At 30.0% G+C, this 22136-nt stretch overlaps 1 protein-coding gene across 5 annotated transcripts in view; it reads left to right on the forward strand.

Moving 5' to 3' along the window:
• LOC107453050 (uncharacterized) overlaps positions 1-20751 on the forward strand; it is a 36609-nt gene extending 15858 nt beyond the window's left edge. For 3 of the 5 annotated variants that reach the window (XM_087169402.1, XM_087169403.1, XM_087169406.1), the window contains 6 exons: positions 4300-4442; positions 5115-5254; positions 7021-7196; positions 8220-8294; positions 17263-18563; positions 20360-20751. In XM_087169402.1, coding sequence (XP_087025528.1) covers positions 4300-4442; positions 5115-5254; positions 7021-7196; positions 8220-8294; positions 17263-18563; positions 20360-20714 — 2190 coding nt within the window. In that variant the 3' untranslated portion in view covers positions 20715-20751. The remainder of the gene's footprint in view (positions 1-4299; positions 4443-5114; positions 5255-7020; positions 7197-8219; positions 8295-17262; positions 18564-20359) is intronic. The other 2 variants (XM_087169404.1, XM_087169405.1) reach the window with 1 other exon arrangement.
• Positions 20752-22136: the final 1385 nt, after the last annotated feature.

A 22136-nucleotide genomic window follows, 5' to 3' on the forward strand; every position in this document is an offset into this window, starting at 1 on the left:
ATCTAGTTTGAACCGACCACAGTGCTGACGTAAAATATCTTTAAATGGTAGACGTATCACGGGTTAGAGTCCCTTTCCTGTCATACAAACCTTCAGAGGTTTTCCTCTGCATGTAACTCAAATGCGTGTTACTTCCATCAAAATGTCCTCCACGAGGGTAAATTTCTCTCAATACTTGATCCAGGAGTTCCCTTGTCTTTTGGATTGGGCTCAAAATTACAAGGCTAGTGCGTTGATCATTAATAGTTGTATATCCAAAAAGTTGGGTCTGCTGTTCAATGACGGTTATAATATAAATGGTTCAGGGGATAGAGCGTTCGCCTTTTATTAAGTTAAACCGGGTTAGAATTCCAGCGATGGCTGGTCGATACGAATTCCGCATCCGGTTTCCACCGACCACAGTGCTGACGTGAAATATCCTCAAGTGGTAGACGTATCACAGGTTAGAGTCCCCTTTGCTGACAAACTAACTGTGAGAGTTTCTTGTGTTTTTCCTCACCATGTAACTCAAATGTAGGTTAGTTCCATCAAAACGTCATCCACGAGGACCAATTTCTTCCAATGCTTGATCCAGGAGTTCCATTGTCATCTGGATTGGGTTCAAAGTTACAAGGCTACGCAGTTGACATTTATAGTTGTAAATCCAAAAAGTTGAGTCAGCTGTTCAATTACGGTTATAAAATAAAACATAGTAGGAAACGAATGATGCATGATGTACGAAAAGTTGTAACATTGGATGCAGAAATCTTAAAGTACACAGTATTATTACTGAATTCAGTAATTTATTAAGGGGTATTTCCTGTATTTTTATGTTCTAATTTATTAAGATCTTTATAAAAATCTATTGGTAGTATGATCATTTCATGCTGTTTCATTTTTTTACCCTATTCTGCTTGGATCACGTGTCTGCTCAAGCACAGTGAGAACTGCAAAGTACCCCACCACAATTTTCAGTCACAAATTTTTTTTTAAAAATGCTGAAACTCGTTTTTAAATTTTCTCTAATATTGTTCCTAATGAAAATTTAAAACACGTTTTGAGACAAAGATCAAAAAGTGAAGATTTTTTTTCCTGTTATTAATGTTACTTGATTACATGCTTTTATTGCGTAAGCAAAGGTGCTAACTCTACTGGATTTTCCAGTATAGACTACTGGATTTTACCAGTTTCTCCTGGTTTACTGGTTTAATAAAAATTTTCCTAGTTTTTTTACATTTTTTAAAAATTTTCTAAAATTGAGTAAGTTTTTTAAAAAAATCCCTATTGATATAGATTTTCTTGGTAGATTATTACTTGAATGAATATTTAAATAAGTTTTACTAATACATAATGAAGCGAGTCTCATTATTAAAAATCAGTTGAAAACTTTTCTTTTGTTCTAAATAGATCAGCTTATTTTGAATTTTCTTTTCAATTAATTTTCAATGTCTTTGAATTATCTTTGATGTGCCTATTACTATTCAAATTTAGGAGTAAACCTTATATATTACATTAAAAGTTTATCGAATGTAAATCATAATTGAAAATATTTCAGTCTTTCCATTTCGACGACTATAAAAATCCCTTAAAATTCCCTATATTTAAGCGACATTAGGCGACAATTATCATGAAGTTTATATTATTTCGTAAAATCTACTGGATTTTTTCCTCTCCATGCTGGCGGCTGTGTTACTTTAACTCATTTAATATTTTAATATTTTAAATATTCATTGAAATATCTCTTAACTTTTTACGCATTATTTATTTTGTAACATCTATTGGATTTTTTCCTATCCATGAAGGCGGCTATGTATAAGCATTGATTACATGCCTTTATTGTCTGGTAGGATTTCACTTATTGTATTCCAGACTTTTTTTTAAAAAAATATCGCGGAGTAATAAAATTAAATTAGAAGGATTTTAACTAACATAATACATAGAAGTGCATGATAGAACATTTTCGTCCTATCCCAAGTCAATATTCTTGATGGTCCCATCAGAAAATTTAGATGGTTTATTTTGACTCTAGTGTGATTGATGATGGTCCGACATCCTTTGATGGTCACCATCATCCAACATTTTCCATTATGTGTTTATGGTTTTTGATATACCAACAAATTCCCATCATTCCATAAGGGAAATGCTACAATAATATGATGGTTATGAGAAACTTTTGATGGTTTATTTTGGCTCTAGTGAGACTGATGATGGTCCGACATCCTTTGATGGTCACCATCATCCAACATTTTCCATTATGTGTTTATGGTTTTTGATATAGCAACAAATTCCCACCATTCCATAAGGGAAATGCTACAATAATATGATGGTTATGAGAATATTTTGATGGTTTATTTTAGCTCTAGTGTGATTGGTGATGGTCCGACATCCTTTGATGGTCACCATCATCCAACATTTTCCATTTTGTGTTTATGGTTTTTGATATACCAACAAATTCCCATCATTCCATAAGGGAAATGCTACAATAATATGATGGTTATGAGAAAATTTTGATGGTTTATTTTGGCTCTAGTGTGATTGATGATGGTCCGACATCCTTTAATGGTCCCCATCGTCCAACATTTTCCATTATGTGTTTATGGTTTTTTATTTACCAACAAATTCCCATCATTCCATAATTGAAATGCTACAATAATATGATGGTTATGAGAATATTTTGATGGTTTATTTTGGCTCTAGTGTGATTGATGATGGTCCGACATCCTTTAATGGTCCCCATCGTCCAACATTTTCCATTATGTGTTTATGGTTTTTTATATACCAACAAATTCCCATCATTCCATAAAGGAAATGCTACAATAATATGATGGTTATGAGAATATTTTGATGGTTTATTTTGGCTCTAGTGTGATTGATGATGGTCCAACATCCTTTGATGGTCACCACCATCCAACATTTTCCATTATGTGTTTATGGTTTTTGATATACCAACAAATTCCCATCATTCCATAAGGGAAATGCTACAATAATATGATGGTTAACCATCAAGAGAAGCTCTATTCCGATGGACCAACAACCGATGATAATCCGTGATGGTTCCATGACGTTTAATGGAAGTTCCTGTTGGTTCCCAGGAACATACAATCAAAAAAAAAAAAATTTCATTTTGCACCATCATAAATCAGTCCGAATTCTTACATTAGGATGATGGTTGCTCATGATCGTTTCAACATTTAATTTCTAAGATACTATGAGCGAAATTCATGATGGTTCGAAATGGTAAAACAATACATTTCCATGATGGCTTATTAATAATTCTTGTTGGTTGAGCAGGAATATACCATCCAAACAATTTGGTTTCTTATTTTGGTCTATCTTAAATCAGGCCGAATTTCTACATTGGGGTAATGGTGGTTCATGACCGTACCAACATTTGATTTATAAGAAATTATGATGGAAATATTTAATGCTCCAACATGAACAAACTGTCAAATCAAGCTGCTATTCTTATGTTGGACCATCAGAAAATATAATGGTTCATGATGTAATATTTGATGGTCGCCATCAAGATCATGTTGGTTCATCTATGGAAAAACATCCAAAATTTTAACTTGGGATGGTAATGTAATGAATTCCCTACATTTACTGTCTAAAATCAATGTATTTTCCATGTTTATGTCGAATTTATTTTTCAAAACCTCTGTTTCTCGAATTTCTAATAATAGAGCACAAATGTCAAAACTTTCCTTATCAGTAGAACTCGTAGACAGAGATGAATTTCGTGAATCCACAGGAAGTAGGGATGAACAGGATGGGGTGTTTCCTTGAATTTCAATCACTATCCCTGCACTTCTTTAACTTGAAAGGAATACAATGATTCTGCCAGTAAGTGAGGGGTTAATGAGTAGTGACCATCAGGGGTTAGCTTTTCAACAAAGACAAGAAAGCTAAAAATAGAAATACATTTTGACCTCAAAATTGCAACCAATGGATCAAAGGATAATTAAGAGTTTTAAAGTGAACTATAGAAAACGATCTATGAGGAATTTGCGATTTTTCTAACCTCAAAAGAATAATAGTTATCAGTCAAAAATCTTGGAAAATTATTTTCAGTTTTAAATGTATGTTAAAAAACTGTTATGTAAATAGGTGTATGTGGTATAATTAATTTAAAGAAATGTCTATATTTTTTTTACAAAAAACAAAGCACTTTCAATGGAATTTCTTAATTAAATTTAATTTTTTTCTAGTACCTGTATAACTCGAAACCTCTTTATCTCGAATTTTTTGCCTTTCCCGTGAGATTCGAGATAAACAGGTTCGACTATTTCGCACTCAAAATCTATTTTCTTACCTTTGCAGAAAGCTGTTGTGTTTTATAGAGATAGCCTCCTCACTCGACTGTTAAAAGAGAGTCTGGGTGGTAATTCACAGACAGCGATCATCGTCTGCGTAGATCCTTCGTTCGAAAATGAAACAAAGTTGTCTTTGGATTTCGGAAACAGGTATGTATTTAGCCACAGTCCACTTTTATCACTAGAAATCATAGCTGCCAACTCGACTGGATTTTCCAGTAAACTAGAGGATTTTGCCAGGTCTACTGATTTAAATAAAATGTCTTCAAGTTTTTGAACATCTTAGAAAATTCCCTAAAATTGAGTAAGTTTTCTTAAAAAAAATCTCTACTGAAATATAATTTTTTTGCTCCGATTAATTCTTGTTTGAATATTTGAATAAGTAGTACTAATTTACAATGAAACGAGCCTCATTTATAGAAATCAGTTTAAAACTTTTTTTTTTGTTCAAAGATTTTCAGTTTTCTTTTATTTAGAATTCCCTTTTTAAATTAGTTAAGAAATATTGATGTAATAAATGCCTACTACTACTCAAACTTATGAGTAAACATTATGCCTAACATTTGTAGTTTATTTAATGTTAATCATAACTGGATGATATTGCAGTTTTCCTATTTTGATAATTTTAAAAATTCCCAAAAATTCCTTATGTGTAAAATATTTAGTAAATTATGCAACAATTGAACTTAATTTTATTCTGTAAAATCTTCTGGATTTTTTTTTTCTATCCATGTTGGCAGCTATGAAAAATGCTTCTGAGATGTGGTGGCTCAGGTGATAGAGCCTTCAGGTCGTTTAATTAATTAATGTTATGATTATTAGGGCCAAAGTGATACAAAATAATATTCACCTGAATGAAAAATATTGTGGAAGTAAGCTGAGTAGATTTCTGGGTCGATTTTTGCCTAAAAATGACGTTTATTTGAAGGAATTTGTATCTGAGTTGAAACGATGGAGAAATGGTAAGTTTTTTTTTTTATTAATTTGTTACTTTGATTTATGTATTTTTATGATTTATCAATAATTATTGTCAGAATGAATCCTGTTAGGTTATAAGTTCACCTGGTGTGTTCACCAGGATTCATATTGTCAGAATGAATCCTGTTAGGTTATAAGTTAGGTTATAAGTTCACTATGATTGTGACTAACACTAATGTTGTGCAGGTTTCGAGTGGAAAAAAATTATCTGATATTAGTCCAAACACAGAATATCAGCGCGCATGGATTTCAACCTTAACCAAAATCTGTGTTGAGAAATTATGATTTTCAGTAAAGAATACTTTAATAAAAAGAAGAAGTAGGTTAGGTACTTTATACCGCACTAGAGCTGCACAACGGGCGACGATCAAGGAAACATCCCTGTGGATGATCCGAAGACATGCCACAGCGATTTTGATCCTCTGCAAGGGGGTGGCACCCCTGCTCTTGTAGCCCGTCGACCTGCACGCGAAGTCGAGCATTTTACGGTGGAACAGTTTAACGAGGATCGATACCACGATCCAGATTTTGCAAAGCGTTACTGGTTCTCGTAACTCGAACATTAACGCTATTTGAGACTTATAGGGCAAGTATAAAAGTTTCCCTAGAAATCGCATTGGTGAGGGGTAGAAAATAAAATTAGCGTTACGGTTAAAATAACAAAAACTCTATTATCTTAGATTCTGCAAAGCGTTACGGTTTCTAGTAACTCGAACATTAGCGCTATTTGAGACTTGTAGCTCATGTTTAAAACTTTCCTTAGAAATCGCATTGTTAGCGAAGTGTGGAAAATAAAATTAGCGTTACTGTTAAAATAACAAAAACTGTATGATCTTAGATTCTGCAAAGCGTTACGGTTTCTAGTAACTCGAGCATTAACGCTATTTGAGATTTATAGCTCATGTTTAAAACTTTCCTTAGAAATCGCATTGTTGGCGAAGTGTGGAAAATAAAATTAGCGTTACTGTTAAAATAACAAAAACTGTATGATTTTAGATTCTGCAAAGCGTTACGGTTTCTAGTAACTCGAGCATTAACGCTATTTGAGATTTATAGCTCATGTTTAAAACTTTCCTTAGAAATCGCATTGTTGGCGAAGTGTGGAAAATAAAATTAGCGTTACTGTTAAAATAACAAAAACTGTATGATCTTAGATTCTGCAAAGCGTTACGGTTTCTAGTAACTCGAGCATTAACGCTATTTGAGATTTATAGCTCATGTTTAAAACTTTCCTTAGAAATCGCATTGTTGGCGAAGTGTGGAAAATAAAATTAGCGTTACTGTTAAAATAACAAAAACTGTATGATCTTAGATTCTGCAAAGCGTTACGGTTTCTAGTAACTCGAGCATTAACGCTATTTGAGATTTATAGCTCATGTTTAAAACTTTCCTTAGAAATGGCATTGTTGGCGAAGTGTGGAAAATAAAATTTGCGTTACTGTTAAAATAACAAAAACTGTATGATCTTAGATTCTGCAAAGCGTTACGGTTTCTAGTAACTCGAGCATTAACGCTATTTGAGATTTATAGAGCACTTGTATATCTTTCTTTAGAAATCGAAATGACCGCTAAGTGGTAAGCGTTATGGTTAAGACAAACTCCATGCAAAAACTCCATTTCCTCAACTGCCAAAATCCACAGTCTTGGCAACGAAAAAATAATTTATTTTATTTGACTCTAAATGCATTTCTGAACGGTTAATTTGAACAGTTAATTTGGAAATGTTCTAAAAATGCTCTGTTTTTTTCAGGCGAAACTGTCCCATGTGATGAATGGATTCCTCTGCATGATATTGAGGAAAAACTCTCAGATTCGTCATCTCTTATGAATAATTCTGACAATGCATCTTCGGTATTTGATCAAACAAATAACAGCCAAGATTTGTCTGACTCATCTTTACTGGATCTCTCAGCTGATATACAACAGGTGCTTGCACAGTTTAATATTAAATCTTTTTTTTTTTCCTCGCCATATTAACGCTGTTTTTTGAAAAAATTTTGCCATCACCAGAATAACGCTTCTTAGAAAATAACATATTACTTTCATAACTGATGCTGGTCAAGTTACCTTTATGTTTTATCCTTATGTTTTGTTTTCTATTTTATGTTTTTCACATTTTCATCTCCATTACTCTAAATATATATTTTGTTGCTAAGGAAACTTAAAATTTTTTTCTTCTATATAGAGCAGGAAGCTTTTTAAAAATGAATGCTGTTCTTGTAGATACGCTCTCTTCTTGTATACCATTCTCATTTTCATCTTTTATGCCATATATATCATTAAATATATTATTATATATTATTAATATAGTATTTAATATTATTATAGTGTCATAGTTAAACCTTCATAAGTATGTATCCTGCGTCATGATTAAATTCTCCTCCTTTAGCCTTTTCCCATCTTCGTCTCCCTTATCCTTTTCATGCTAAATATATATTTTGTTGCTATGGAAACTTGGATTTGCTTTCTTTAAATATATGATATGGTATGAACTTTTCTAAGTATGGATCCTCTCATCTCCTTTATGCTTCGCACATTTTCGTCTCCTTTATGCTAAATGTATACTTAATTACACTGGAAGCTCGAAATATTTTTCTAAATATAGAGTATGAATCTTTTTAAGTAAGAATACAGTTCTCGTATTGCTACTTTTCTCTTTTATGCTTATGAATCTTTACCTCTTTTATGTTGAGTATATATTTTGTTGATATTAAAATTTATAATTTTTTTTCCCTATATAAATTATATGAAATTTAAATTTGAATCCTGGTATAGTGTAACCCACAATTTCAATAATAATTAAACAAATCATTCGCCAAATGCACTTTTTTTTTAAAAAAAAAAAAGTTTATTTTCGTTATTTTAATAGTTTTCTTATTTTGAGTAAAATACTCTTTTTTTTTTTTTGTTTGTTGCAAAAATATATTTATGATATATTTTCTTTTTCAGCAGGAATCGACAAATACTCAACCTGTGCGAGCTAAAAAAGAGTTAGAAATCGTTATAGCAATTGAGAAAGAACTGGTAAGAATTCATTTTGTAATATTTTGAGAATGAATTTTTTTTTATGTCTAACTTTTATTAAGCCATTTAGTTAGGTGCTGTTTACTAGATTATGTTCTAAGTCGGCGTAGTTAATAAGTGTGTTTTTTAAGTATGTTTTTTGTTACCTTTCTGCCAACCTAACTGAAGAAAGATTATTTACTTCGGAGATTTTATTGAATTAAGTTAAACTTAAGTTTATAGGAATAATTATTCAAAAGTTATTGAGCTCTTCATAAGAGCTGTATATTTTTCGGTTTATACTTACATGCATAACTGCCAACTCTACTGGATTTTCCAGTATACTACTGAATTTTGCCTGTTTCTTCTGGTCTACTGGTTTAATAAAAATTCTTCTTGTTTTTGTACATTATAGAAAATTCCCTAAAATTGAGTAAGTTTTCTACAATTCCCTATTAAAATTGAATTTCTGCACAGATCATTGCTTGCTTGAATATTAAAATAAGTATTATTAATACATAATGAAGCTAGCCTCATTTATATAAATCAGTTTAAAACTTCTTTTGCTCTAAAATTTTTAGTTCAGAATTCCCTTTTTAAGTTAATTAAAAAATCTATTACTATCTTTGATGAATTAAATGCCTATTGCTATTCAAAATTTGGAATAAGCATAATGCATAATATTGAAAGTTCATTTAATGTTAATCATAACTGCATAATATTGCAGTTTTTCTATTTTGGGGACTGTAAAAATCCTTAAAATTTTCTATGTGTAAAATATTTTGTACATTATGCAACAATTATCATGCAGTTTATTTTATTTAGTAAAATCTTCTGAATTTTTCCCTATCCATGTTGGATATGTATGTATATGCTAGTTTGACATTGCTGTGTAGGTAGGCACTCTTTCCTGTGTTTTATATATACACACAGACATATATATATATATATATATATATATATATATATATATATATATATGTGTATATATATATATATATATATATGTGTGTGTATATATATATATATATATATATATATATATATATATATATATATATATATATATATATATATATATATATATATATATATATATATATATATATATATATATATATATACAGTAGAACCCGTTTAAGAAGTTTTTCAAGGGAGTGGAAAGAAACGACTTATTAAACGGGAAAACTTATTAAACGGTGAAACTTAAAAACACATTAATAAAAAACTAAAAAATTTGAAATTGTGTAACTTATATTAAATTCTCAGCCTAATGAAATAAATATTGAATTTTAATATTCATTTAGAAAAAAAATTGCTAATAAATAAAAACAAAGTAACCTACTTTATTTTTTGTTTCATACAATGTAATATACGTTGTTACAATAATTGACTAGATTTCTGTGAGAAAAAATCGTGTAAAGTGGTTTGTTTTTGTCTTTTCTCACCTACCTTTAAGTGAAAATTGTCCAACTGCTGTAAAAATTTAAACATTTCCGGGGGTACATTTTCAACAGTGTAAATAAATTTCCTAAAAGTATCCAGCCCTTTCCTGGCATCAGAAAAGCTAGGTGGTTTAGCAATATCTTCTTCAGTTTCACTGAATTCTTCTGTATCATTTGTAACATCACAAATATCCTCTAATGTCAGCATATCACAAGGTAAAATTTCGTCGTCAACGGATACATATTCTTCAAACGATGCTGTGAAATTAAGTTTATTTTTGAATGACTTTCAATCATTAACAAAATTTACGTTTGTTTCTTCGTCTTCATCTGATATTTCATATTCAGCTTCTAAGAGATATTCTTCAGTTGTATCTCCGTCAGAGAATCCAGCTTTCCGAAAACAGTTAGCAATGGCAGATGGTGTTATTAATTCCCATGCTGATACAATTAACTCAATCGCTTCTAACATATTGACTTTTTTTAGCTCTCCAGTATTTTCAAGTCCTTCCAGCATCCGTTTCACAAGTCGCATTTTATAATGCTGCTTAAATACCTTAATAACTCCCTGATCCATTGGTTGTAGAACAGAAGTAGAATTTGGTGGTAAGAACTGCAACTTGATGTTAGTGTACTTATTCTCCTTGGAATGAGCAGCGCAGTTGTCTGCGAAGATTATGATGTTTCGTTTTTCTTTTCGCATCTTACTGTCTAATTTTTTCAAATACGTTTCAAAAATTTTAATTGTCATCCAGGATTTTTGATTACTGTCATAATCACAAGGCAGTGACTTAACATTTCGAAAGCATCTTGGTTTTTTCGATTTACCGATAACTAAAATCGGTAATTTTTCTATACCATTCATACTGGCCCCAACTAAAATTGTCAAACGTTCTTTACTGTTTTTTCCGCCATGACAGGGTTCACCTTTAAAGGCAAAAGTTTTATCTGGTAAAAGATTGAAAAACAGTCCACATTCATCCATGTTAAAAATGTTCTTTGGTTGATACCCTGAAATAATTTCAGGTAATTTAGCTTTCCATTCTTCAGCTTCTTGTAAATCAAAGCTGTTACAATCTCCTTTAATTGTTTTATAAACTAGACCAGCTCTTTTTTTCATCCGATCAATCCATCCATTGGAAGGCGTAAAATCAACATTCAATTTCTCCGCAATCTCTAATGCTTTTCCTCTAAGAAGAGTTCCGTTGACAGGTATGTTGGCGGATCTTGCTTGTTTAAACCATATCATCAGTTTCTCTTCAATATTTTCGTATTTTCCTTTCTTCACTTTTTTTACTTTCTGGGATGCACCGGAACAAGAAGAGTTTAAGATGATGTCTTTCTTAGCAATAATGCCATTTAACGTAGTAACAGGAAGATCTAAATTTTTTGCTATTTGAACTCGTGTTAATTGAGGATAGCTGTCAACAGTTTTTAAAATTTTTACTTTGTCATCAATAGATAGAGCTTTACGCTTAATGCCTTTACAGGACATTTTCCACAAAAATCAAACTTTTTACGATGATTTTTAAGATAACATAAGCGCCTACACTAAGAAAATTTTCAACGAAATGCTGCTAAATGTTTAGATGTATCTTTCTCTTCAGTTATTGAATGGGTGTGGACAGCAGTGAAGTTCGTGAGTCACCAGGCTATTCATTTAAGGTGGACACAATGACAAAGCTATTCCCTACATTCTTATCAGTTTCATAGTTCATCTAAAGGTTCACATTCCTTTGCTCACACCTGTTCCTGATAAGTCACCTTTTTTTGTAACAAAGGAGTGATGAAGGTCAGTGGTCAGTACCCATACATGTGTTTGTAAGGGCAAGTTAAAACTAAATAAGACATTTTAAATAAAATTTTAAAAAATTGAAATTAGGAGTGGAAACTTCTTAAACGGGAAAAAAACTTCTTATAAAAGTAAATTTAACATTATGGTAATTGGTTTTTTTAAAAAATAACTTCTTACGCGGGAAAACTTCTTAAAAGGGAACTTTTTAAGCGGGTTCCACTGTATATATATATATATATATATATTGAACTGAATGAGAGAATATTCAAATCTATATGATAAATGGTTATAATTTTAGTTATAAAGGTAATAATTTTTTTACATGTCAATATTATCAATATTTAGCAGAATTAATTTTAGTATAGTTCATGTGGTATTCAATTATCTGTGCACATTTGTATTTATCTGTAATTTCATATCTTAGAAGATTAAAACACATTAAAATACATTCAGCTATAGAAACTATGATAATTTGTTGAATATTTTTGATTTCTTAGTCTTGTCTGATTTATGTGATAATATTGTAGAATCAAGTAATTTATTATTTTTTCAGGAACATTTTAGAAATTTTTTAATTTATTAATTATTGGGAAATAAACTTACTTGAAATTAAAAAATGTGATTTCATTGAAAAGGAAAAGTGTTACTAATAATGTTCATTATAAACAAACAAGTATTTGAGATTGCAAAAAATGCATGTGAGAAAAACTTTTTCTTTATTTAATTATTATGGTTCAAAACTTGCAAAGTTGTTTCGTTCTGTTTATTCTTGAAAAAAGTTTCTTGCAACATTATAATATTTACTTCTTCCCTTTCTAATGATACTTGCCTGTTTAAAATTATAAAAATTTTTGAAATTATTGTAGGAATAATTTTTAACGGTCATATCTATCTTATTACTTTGGCATACATTTAAAAAAAACGAGATTTAAAATCTTTAAAAAAATTTCTTTTGTTTTTAATATTAATGAGAATAATATTCTTATTACTAATTATTTTAAAATTATTTTAATTAAATATATTACTATTTTAAGTTTTTCACAGAATTTTTAATAATTGCAATTAAAAATTTAAATTATGCATTTATTAATAATTTGCATTTGAAACAAATAGTACAAAAAAGTCTATTTTTTTTTTTTTTTTTGAATTTATTGAAAGTAAATATCGGTAGGGAAGCAGAAACGTACTCATTTTAAAAATTAAAAATAATATTTAAGTTTAAAAAAAGACTTTTTTCTGATATATTGTTTTAAATTGTTGCTTTGCCCAGAAAATGGTATCTTATTGATCTAAATTAATAAATCGAAATATTTGTTAAGGTCTAAATTATTATAAACTCGAAATTATCTTTTTTTATTTGTGAGTTATATTGTCTCCCTCCTCTTGACCGAACGCAATTGTCAAATTGCTTGAGACGAAGTTCTAAATAAATTTCTGAACCTCTTAATTTAATTTTAGTTCATTGAAGTTTAATTTATTTAAATTTTGATTTATTTAAATTTTAATTTAATTAAATTTTAATTTAATTAAATTTTAATTAAATTAAATTTTAATTTAATTAAATTTTAATTTAATTAAATTTTAATTTAATTAAATTTTAAATTAATTAAGTTTTGATTTAATTAAATTTTAATTTAATTAAATTTAAATTTAATTAAAGTTTTATTTAATTAAATTTTAATTTATTAAATTAAATTTTAATTTAATGTAATATAATTCAATTAATTTAATTTAATTTTAAACTTCTTAATTGTCAAAGTGATTGAAAAGGTAGTTCTAAATAAATTTTTAAACCTCTTAGTTTAATTAAATTTTAAATTGATTAAGTTTATTTGAATTAATAAAATTTTTAATTAATTAAGTTTATTTAAATTAATTCACTTTTAATTAATTGAATTTTACTTAAATTAATACTAATCTAATTAATTATAACTTAATTAAGTTAAATTTTAATTTAATTAATAACTTAATTAATAATAATTTAATTAATTTTAATTTAATTAATAATACATTTTTAAACCTCTTAATTTAATTTTCACAAGTAAATTGAAGGTTGTTACTTTCTCTATCTTTCGATATTAAGCGTGAGATAACTCAGATCTCTAATTAATTTCTGTTACAAAATTAGTCCAACACAATGATTAGAATCAGCAATTTTTGAAATGTAGCTAAATAGTATAAAGTTGACTGCTTTTAAAATTTCGATAAGCATCTTGGTTTTTATGCACTCAACATTAAAATAATTTATAATCATCGTCCAATTCAGTTTTTCAACATTTCAAACTGAAATAAAATTTAATTTTAAAAAACCAAAAAACTAGGAAATGTGAAGTTTTCAATAACTTACTCAGAATAACATGTTGCATATTTTTAACCCTTTAACATTTCGAGGGAGAAAAAAATCAAAATTATCGTGTGTTATTATTTTTGATCAAATGAAACGACCCCTTTTTTTCTGACTTCTTGTCAAGAATTTTACTTCTGAATCACCAATAATCAGCTTTGTACAATACAAAGTGTTGCTAAAACAAAAATTAAAAATTTAATCAGAAAATCAAAAATCCACGATAGGAATTTTCTTTATTGCTGCTAAAAAGCAAAACTGAATCTTATTTGGCGTATCCTTATACAACAGTCAGACTTCTATTTAACGAACTTTAATTTTGCGAGTTTCTCTATTTTGCGATTTTTGTCGAGGAACCAAAAACATTTTATTTCAAACTTGTTAACGCATTTGCATTTTTCGAAGCCACCTAACTTTTAAGGAAAGCAGTAAAATCCCTTTCCCTTTTTGTTTGCATTTCCAACGAAAAACTCAGATAAAATTAAGCAATTAATTTCAAGAACGCATGTGGCAATATATGTTTAAAATTACTTTTATGTTAAATGCAGCCCTAATGTTATACATAAATTTAGTAATCTTTTTACTTGAAAGTGTATGTAGCGTGATAGTGTAACACTGGATAACGTATTGCTTTATTCTTGTTTTCCATGCAGATTTCTTTTATGGTTAAGATTTATAAAATAAATCAAAATAAAGGTGTATCAATTGCTATTTTAGTTATGTCTAGTGGTTATGAATTTAAAACCTGATTTTTGTTGTTGAAGTATTTCTAAAGGTAATTTATTTTCTATTTAACGAATTTTCCATATAACGAATTAATTAAAGTGATTTAGCGACTTAATAATTATTAATAAAATAGTTATAGTCCATTCCACCTTAAGTTGGCACTGGAGAGAAAGGTAGGAAATGTAATACTCCGCCTTTGAAAAGTAGTTCTTCGCTATTTTGGAATTAATTGCAGTTTAAATGCGCGTACAAATATAAACAAATGTTGCATAGTAAGAAAAGTATATCTTGAAACATTCATTAGAAGTTTTTCATGTTTAAATGTATTTAACTTATAATACCTTCTCAGTAAAGCGAATGTACAAAGAAGAAGGAGGTGTTTTAGTTTGGCGCTGAATTAGTTTTCAAGGACAAGGAATTGGCTCATTGGCTATGTTTCAACACTGCTGGTCAGTCAGCTTTTCCATTCACCTTGGCTTTGCTTAAGTGTCCTATCTGTTGTGCAGTTCTTATTTCGTTTTTTTTTTTTTTTTTTTTTTTTTTGTATTTGATTATTTAATTTTCTAAATATTAACCTCATTTGTACAATATTTAATGAAAATTTTTTTCCTCTCAGAATAAATGAAAAAAAAAAAAACAGCAACACCCCAATAGACAGGTGAATATTATTAAACTGATGACACTTGAGCATATTTGCTGTGTAGCTAATTCAACATGTGATTTTATTATTATTTTTTTACGACAAAAGAAAAAATTGTTTTCGCTTTATTCGATCTCTGTAAAGATTCAAATTTTGCGTCTTTTGCGCCATGTTTAGTTCTGAAGTACAATTCGCTTTTTATAGGAACTTAAATAATGTAAAAATTTAAGATTTTTAGTTTGTTCAATTAAAGGGACTTTTAAATATTATCTAAAATGCAATTTCCATAATAGAAGTGTTGATCCGTTAGTCATAAACTAATAAAATGTATAGGAATTGAAATAATTTCACAAAAGACGCAAAATTTGAATCATTAATTTTTTTTAAACATCGAAAGGTTAATTTAAACTAATCAATATTTTAATAATTATTTTTGAAATACAAAGCCCAAAAAGCTGAGAAATCCTTTCTCTTATGTAGAATAGAAAATATCAAGATATTTCAGTATCTGACAAAATATTTCGAGACCAACTAATTCTACTGTACTTAAATAACAAATTATACGGATTTTTCTCTTAAGCCTCCTTTCACCTGCAAAGGTCCTGAAAAGTAAAGTTCTGATAATTCAAAATATGTATTTTCTTTTGAAGAAATGCGCCTACCCACCCAAGTAGAATTTCGCCTGATGAGAAATTGTTTATTGAATTCAATTCAGGGCTACCCCACAAAGAGTTTGCAGAAGGAACTGTCAACTGTTAAAATATTAAATGAATAACATGATAACCACCAGGATAGGTGGTTATCATGTTATTCAAAGAGTTCCTGTTGAGTCTAAGGGTGGGATATGGCAGCTGAAAACATGGGGGGAGGGCGAACAAACAGTACGCGCCCCCCCATTCTAATTATTTTTTTCATGTAAGTTCTTTTGTCTCTTAAAAGCAAATATATTTCAGGAAAAAAATATTTTATAGTAAAAAAAAAAAATCTTTTCTGAAAATTTTTTTAAAATTTTTTATTTATAAGAAAAAAAGAACAGTAAATACTAAAAAAACATAGGTATGATATTTTTCATGATCAATGATTTCCTGCCTATGTTGACTTTTTCTTCCCCAACAAAACACCAATGAGGGATAAATTAATGTACATTAATCTACAAAAAATAAGCATATAAAAATAAATATTTAAAACAAAGTATTTGTGCGCATCTATGCATTTCGTTTTTTTTTACTTAGATTTCAGCAAAAAAGAATCTTTTTAAATATGTATTTTTTTGTTTAAAATTAGTTTCGTTTAATTAAAAAATTATAATAAGAAAAAAAAACAGTAAGTATTATAAAACATAAGTATGATATTTTTCATGATCAATAATTTCCAGCCTATGCTGACTTTTCCTTCCCCAACAAATCACCGATATGGTATAAATCAATGTACATTAATCTACAAAAAATAAGAATAAGAATATAAAAATAAATATTTAAAACAAAGTATTTTTGGGCATCTATGCATTTCTTTTTTTTTTTTTTTTTACTTAGATTTCAGCAAAAAAGAATATTTTTAAATATATATATTTTTTTCTGTTTAAAATTAGTTTCGTTTAGTTAAAAAATCATAATAAGAAAATCTGCTTTTTAAATACTAATTAAGAAATCAGCTTACAACTAGTATCTTAAAATAATAATTATGAGAAATGCTCTAAAAAATCGTGCTCTTTTCCGTATTCTGTACAAAATTTTAGTACGATTCTTGGTTTTAAAAAAAAGATCGGCGTTTTGCTTTCTTAAACGCCAATACTGGCCACTTTCTCTTCCTTTGTTGCTATCTCATCCCCGTACTGACTAAAAGAGTAACCCAGTTTCCATGTAATCCGGTCTACCTACCTTTCTCTCCAGTGCCAACTTAAGGTGGAATGGACTATAATAGTTAATTAGAGGCCCGACTGTATTTTTCTATTTGAAAAAGAGTATTGTAAAAATTTGATTCGGAGAGTTGCATTCCCTTAAAACCTTCACTTATACATAAATAATAATTCTTTTTTACAGGCAAAGCAAGAGTTGGATTTGGTCACAAAAAAGCTGAATACACGATTCGAAGAGTTGGAGCAATTGAAGATGAGCCAAAGTGAGGAATATTCTAATTGCAGGGAGGTTAAGGTTTCTCACGAATTTTTAGCGAACATCTACTCCCATTTAATTGATAGAACCGAAAAAATAAAGTCTTTGGAAACAATAATTGCTGAAAAAGATCATGATCTTGAATGTTACCTTATTCACATGAAGATAATGCAAAAGAAAGAAGAAACCGTGAAAGATCAATTGATTTTAAAAAATAAACAGCTTTATGGAGAATTAAAAGCAAAGGAAGATTGTGATTTTTCTCGTTTTCAGTCTGGGAAAATTTCTGTCACGTCTTACGGAAGTGATGAAAAGGATAAAAAAGCTGCGGAATTGTTGAAAATATCAGAGCAATCAAATTATTTTGTTGAAAACAAAGACTCCAGCGAAGGTCAAAACTCGGTGGACTTCCTATACAAAAAAGTAGTGGAAGAACTTAAAGCGTATTTTGCTTATAATTATGAAGCATTACAGGAAAATAGTGGCATTGTAGTTGAGAAAAATAACGATATTTTGCCTCAACAGCTCTCCTTACACGAAAAAATGCTAGAAGAACTTTTACTATATTTCAATACGCGGAATCAAACTATGCCAAAGGAAGAAGAGGATGAAAATTTTAATGAAAATTTGTCTATACAACTCTCCTTATACAAGAAAGTGATGGAAGAGCTATGCAATTTTTTTTCTAACAAGCACAAAAAACAATCAGATGATACTGTTATAGAAAAGCAGAACCACACAGTTGTTGGGGAAGAGGGAGATGAGGAAATTGTGGATCTCAGAGAAAAGAATCAGACTCTATCAGAAAACAGTAACAAACATTCAATACTTCCGCTCTCCATGCACGACAAACTGTTGGCGGAACTGAATCACTATTTTTCCACTAAACATCAAACAGAAAACCATAAAAACCCGGTCCTCCCCCTCTCTATCCACCAAAAAGTATTGAATGAACTTGATGACTACTTTGACCATAAGCATGAAACTCCATTAGCTGTTGGTAAAAGAGAAGCTTACGATGCACTCTTAGACCATCATCATCATTTACACACGAATTCTCTTTTCAATGAAGAGGAGTCGTGTGAATCTAATCTTACGTTGAAAGCAACTAATGATGAGTCTACTCGATTCATTCAGAAAGCCACAGTAAAGAAGAGGGCAACTGCTCTTCAAAAGGTCAGACCTGTTAGTGCAGCTATGAGTAATAAGCGATGGTCAACATACTCAGAGTAAGTTTCAAATTATTGCTTCTTGATTTCTCACATAGGTCTCCTTAGGCCGGAATAGCCTGGTTGGTAAGGAACTGGGCCCATGTCCAAGAGGTCGTGGCTTCGACCCCGCAGGTAGAGGACTCCCCGTGTAGTAAATGATGACTGACTGACGCGCGCTAAATCTGTCGAGTCACAAAATCTTCCACTTCCCCACAAGAAATCAATACCTCTGGAGGTATTAATCTAGGAGTTTCCTTGTCTTCTGGATTGGGTTCAAAATTGCAGGGCTACGGAGTTGAACATTAGTAGTCGCAAACCCAAAATTGGGTCGGCTGTTCAACGACAGTTATGGGTATCTTTAACTAGATCACATATTGGAGGAAAAAGTAGCACGCATACTTGTTCATTGTTTCTTTAAATAGAATTTAGTATCGAAATGCCATTTTAAATGCCCGTTTAATGTATTAAGTAAATGAACTTATTAGAGAGGTTTTCTTTTTTTTTTTTTTTTTTTTAACTTTCAACAGATAATTAAATGATAAAATTAAACTTTAGAGCAATGTAATATGAAAAGCTAAATTATCATAATAAAGACTTTCCATTCTAATTACAAATTTGAGTGTGGAGAACTTAACTGATAAGTTTAAACTTGAATCCATTTTACATAGGAATTGATGTTGCCAGTATCATTTATCTGAATTCTATATTTTCATGTATGGAATTAGAAAATTTAACAATATATATATTTTTTTCACATTTTACAATTTATTTTGTTATGCTTACAAATTAATTTCTTACAAAAGCACTAGTATGTTTCTTTTGTGGTCAACTCATAAGCTTTAATTTAACGAAATCAATTCCTGTTAGCTTTCGATAATATTCCATTAACTTAACGAAATTTTGATACGATAGCATAAAAAAGTTTTTGTTCGGTCAACTTCTGAAAGGTTTATAGAGTACTTTTTAAAAACAACCCCCTATAAGTTATTTCCCCTATCAACCTGAAATATAGACAAGTGATTAAGTTAAAGATTTGCTCTTTTTTATTATTTAGGATAAGTTTAATTCCTGATAACAGAGGTCAGCTTGACGGTTTTATTATTATTTTTTTTAATATCTTAAGCAGTGTTTCCCAAACTTATGACTTTTGTTTACCCTTACTGTTCCCGTACCCCTGGGGGTACGCGTACCACACTTTGGGAAACACTGTCTTAAGGGAATGCTAATTTTTAGAAATTATTTAAAATTTTCTCGCTTGCCCCTCCACAGGAAGAATAGAGAAAACCTAGAAAATACAGGGAATTTGAAAATCACCTATAATAACAGAGAAAATGAAGGGAATTTTGAGTTTTTCTTCAGAAGCTGGGAAAATACAGGAAATTTTGTTTCATATTTTCATCTTTTTAAAAAATGGTAACCACTCAAAATGGGATATTTAAGGATGATATTTAAGCTAGATTAAACTAGTTCATTTACTATAGCATTAATTGTTTTAAATATATTCAGCTCTTCCTTTTTTTCTCCAAATTTTTTCAGCAATTGTAATTAGTATAGTTATCCCAATACAGCTCTCACAAGAGCACAATGATTGTGCTTTTCCGCTTAATGTATTGCGTATAATATATACAGGGAAAGCACAGGGATTTTTTTTTCCAGATTTGAGTAGCAACCCTGTTTTAATTTATCAGATAAAATATTTTTTATTTACAGGATTTGATTTTTTTCAATTTATTTTTAATCTTGAAGTGCTTTCGGTTTAACCTAATAGATGATGTTTACTGTGAATTTATTTGGTTCTTTTTATTTCCTTAAAGGAAAAACTGGTGCGATGATCTAGGCATACCATGGTGCCCAGAATGCGGCGAAACAGAGAACATAGTGCTAGTGCAGAACCCAGAATCGCTTGCCTCAGATCTCCATACGGAAGATGAAGTGATTGCCACAGTTGAGGCTATACAATTAGTAAAAGATGTATTCGCCTATTTGGACGAGATTGTTGACAACATTGATTCAGATGAAGAGAGAGAGATAACCGTAAATGATATGAACAGTCATCATGTGACAGAAGCGTTTGAAGATGTTTTACTCATAACGAATCCCGTGTCTTTCGTGACAATGTACATTTTAATTATAATTTTTTATTTGTTTTCATGTCTATTGTTTTCTTGATTAATCTCCCTGTCAAAAATAAATAATTTTCTTGTTATATTGGTGTTCTCTTGTTATATTTATGTCTTATTATAATTCTATTACCCGTTGACAAAATGGCTATTGGTTTGAAATTCACGGCGTCCGCACTTTTCAACTACAATAATCACGAGTAACAGTGCGCATGCGTTGGTTGCTACGGCGACCGCTGCTGTTTGATAATTTTTTTAGAATTCTTTTTTTTCACTTTTTAATTTTGTTATGCATTAAGGTGGTGAGACTATTTTTGAAATATGGAACAAGAGAGATCCCATAAATATTTGAGTTGTGAATAAAGTGCAATTTCATCACTTGAATAGTATTTTTGTTTTTATTGTTTTAATTAAGAATCAGAAATTCTAACCTTCAGTTCAAACTGGTTCGTTTCAATACTAAATCAGGGTAATATCACAAATAAAGAGGGTCCAAACTGATTGACACGGTCCCAAAAGTTAGAGTTAAAGCAGGGAAAAAAAACGATGCGAAGACCCAAACTTACCAAGGCTGAAAAAGTCAAAGCCAAGGAACGTAGACGGGAATACCTTAAGCGTTATGCCCAAACGAAAAACCGAAAGGATTCCGTTCGCAAACGCAACCATGAAGCCCGTCTATCACAAAAGTATCAAGGTGGTTGAGAGAATTGAACCCAACCAAAGAGAGAATGGTGACTCTCCGAACCCTTTTCGTGCAAATACGAGAACTGGGTGTTGATTACTAGTTTGGATTGAAGGATCCATTGTCAACTTACCCAATAACTTGTACAAGACTGTAGACTGTCTTCCACGCAATATAACAGATTCATTCACTATTTATGTAAAATCGAAAAAAAAGCATAACTTTCAAATCACGTTTCATGTATGAACTTGTGAAACCAAAACGGGGGAATGATGCAACTTACAATCTCCATCAGACACCATTGTACCAATCCGACAATGTCAATTTTGATCTCGATTGACTGTTCAATGCATATTCAGTGGTCAAAAGAATTCACACAGAATGTGCCTGAGCTGCATTTAAATATGTCTGCGAAATTACGTATTTAAATAAGTCTGTGTGTATCGAGAAATTTAGGATTAACAGTCAATGATGTCCAAGATAAAAACCAAATAATTTTTCTTTTCCAAAAAAAAATAAAAATAAAAAAGAAGAAGACATCAGCCATTTAGCCAATGGTTAACCTGTGATCTCCTAGTGGTGATCCCAATTTTCTTCATTTTATCGTGAATCGTATTACCGATTTGATTTCTTGACAGTGTAACCGCAATAGAGAATTCTACAATTTAGGAATTACCTATTTTAATGCTCAAAATTTTTATTTATTTCTTGGTTAATTGATATAGCGGTATTTGCTTTAGTGGATACTCATCTGATTTTTATGTTGTTTTATCGAAATGTTTCGTGAAT

This window comes from Parasteatoda tepidariorum, chromosome 8 (assembly GCF_982258835.1).
Source record: "Parasteatoda tepidariorum strain Cologne lab strain chromosome 8, Ptep-v5.0, whole genome shotgun sequence".
Lineage (NCBI taxonomy): Eukaryota > Metazoa > Arthropoda > Arachnida > Araneae > Theridiidae > Parasteatoda > Parasteatoda tepidariorum.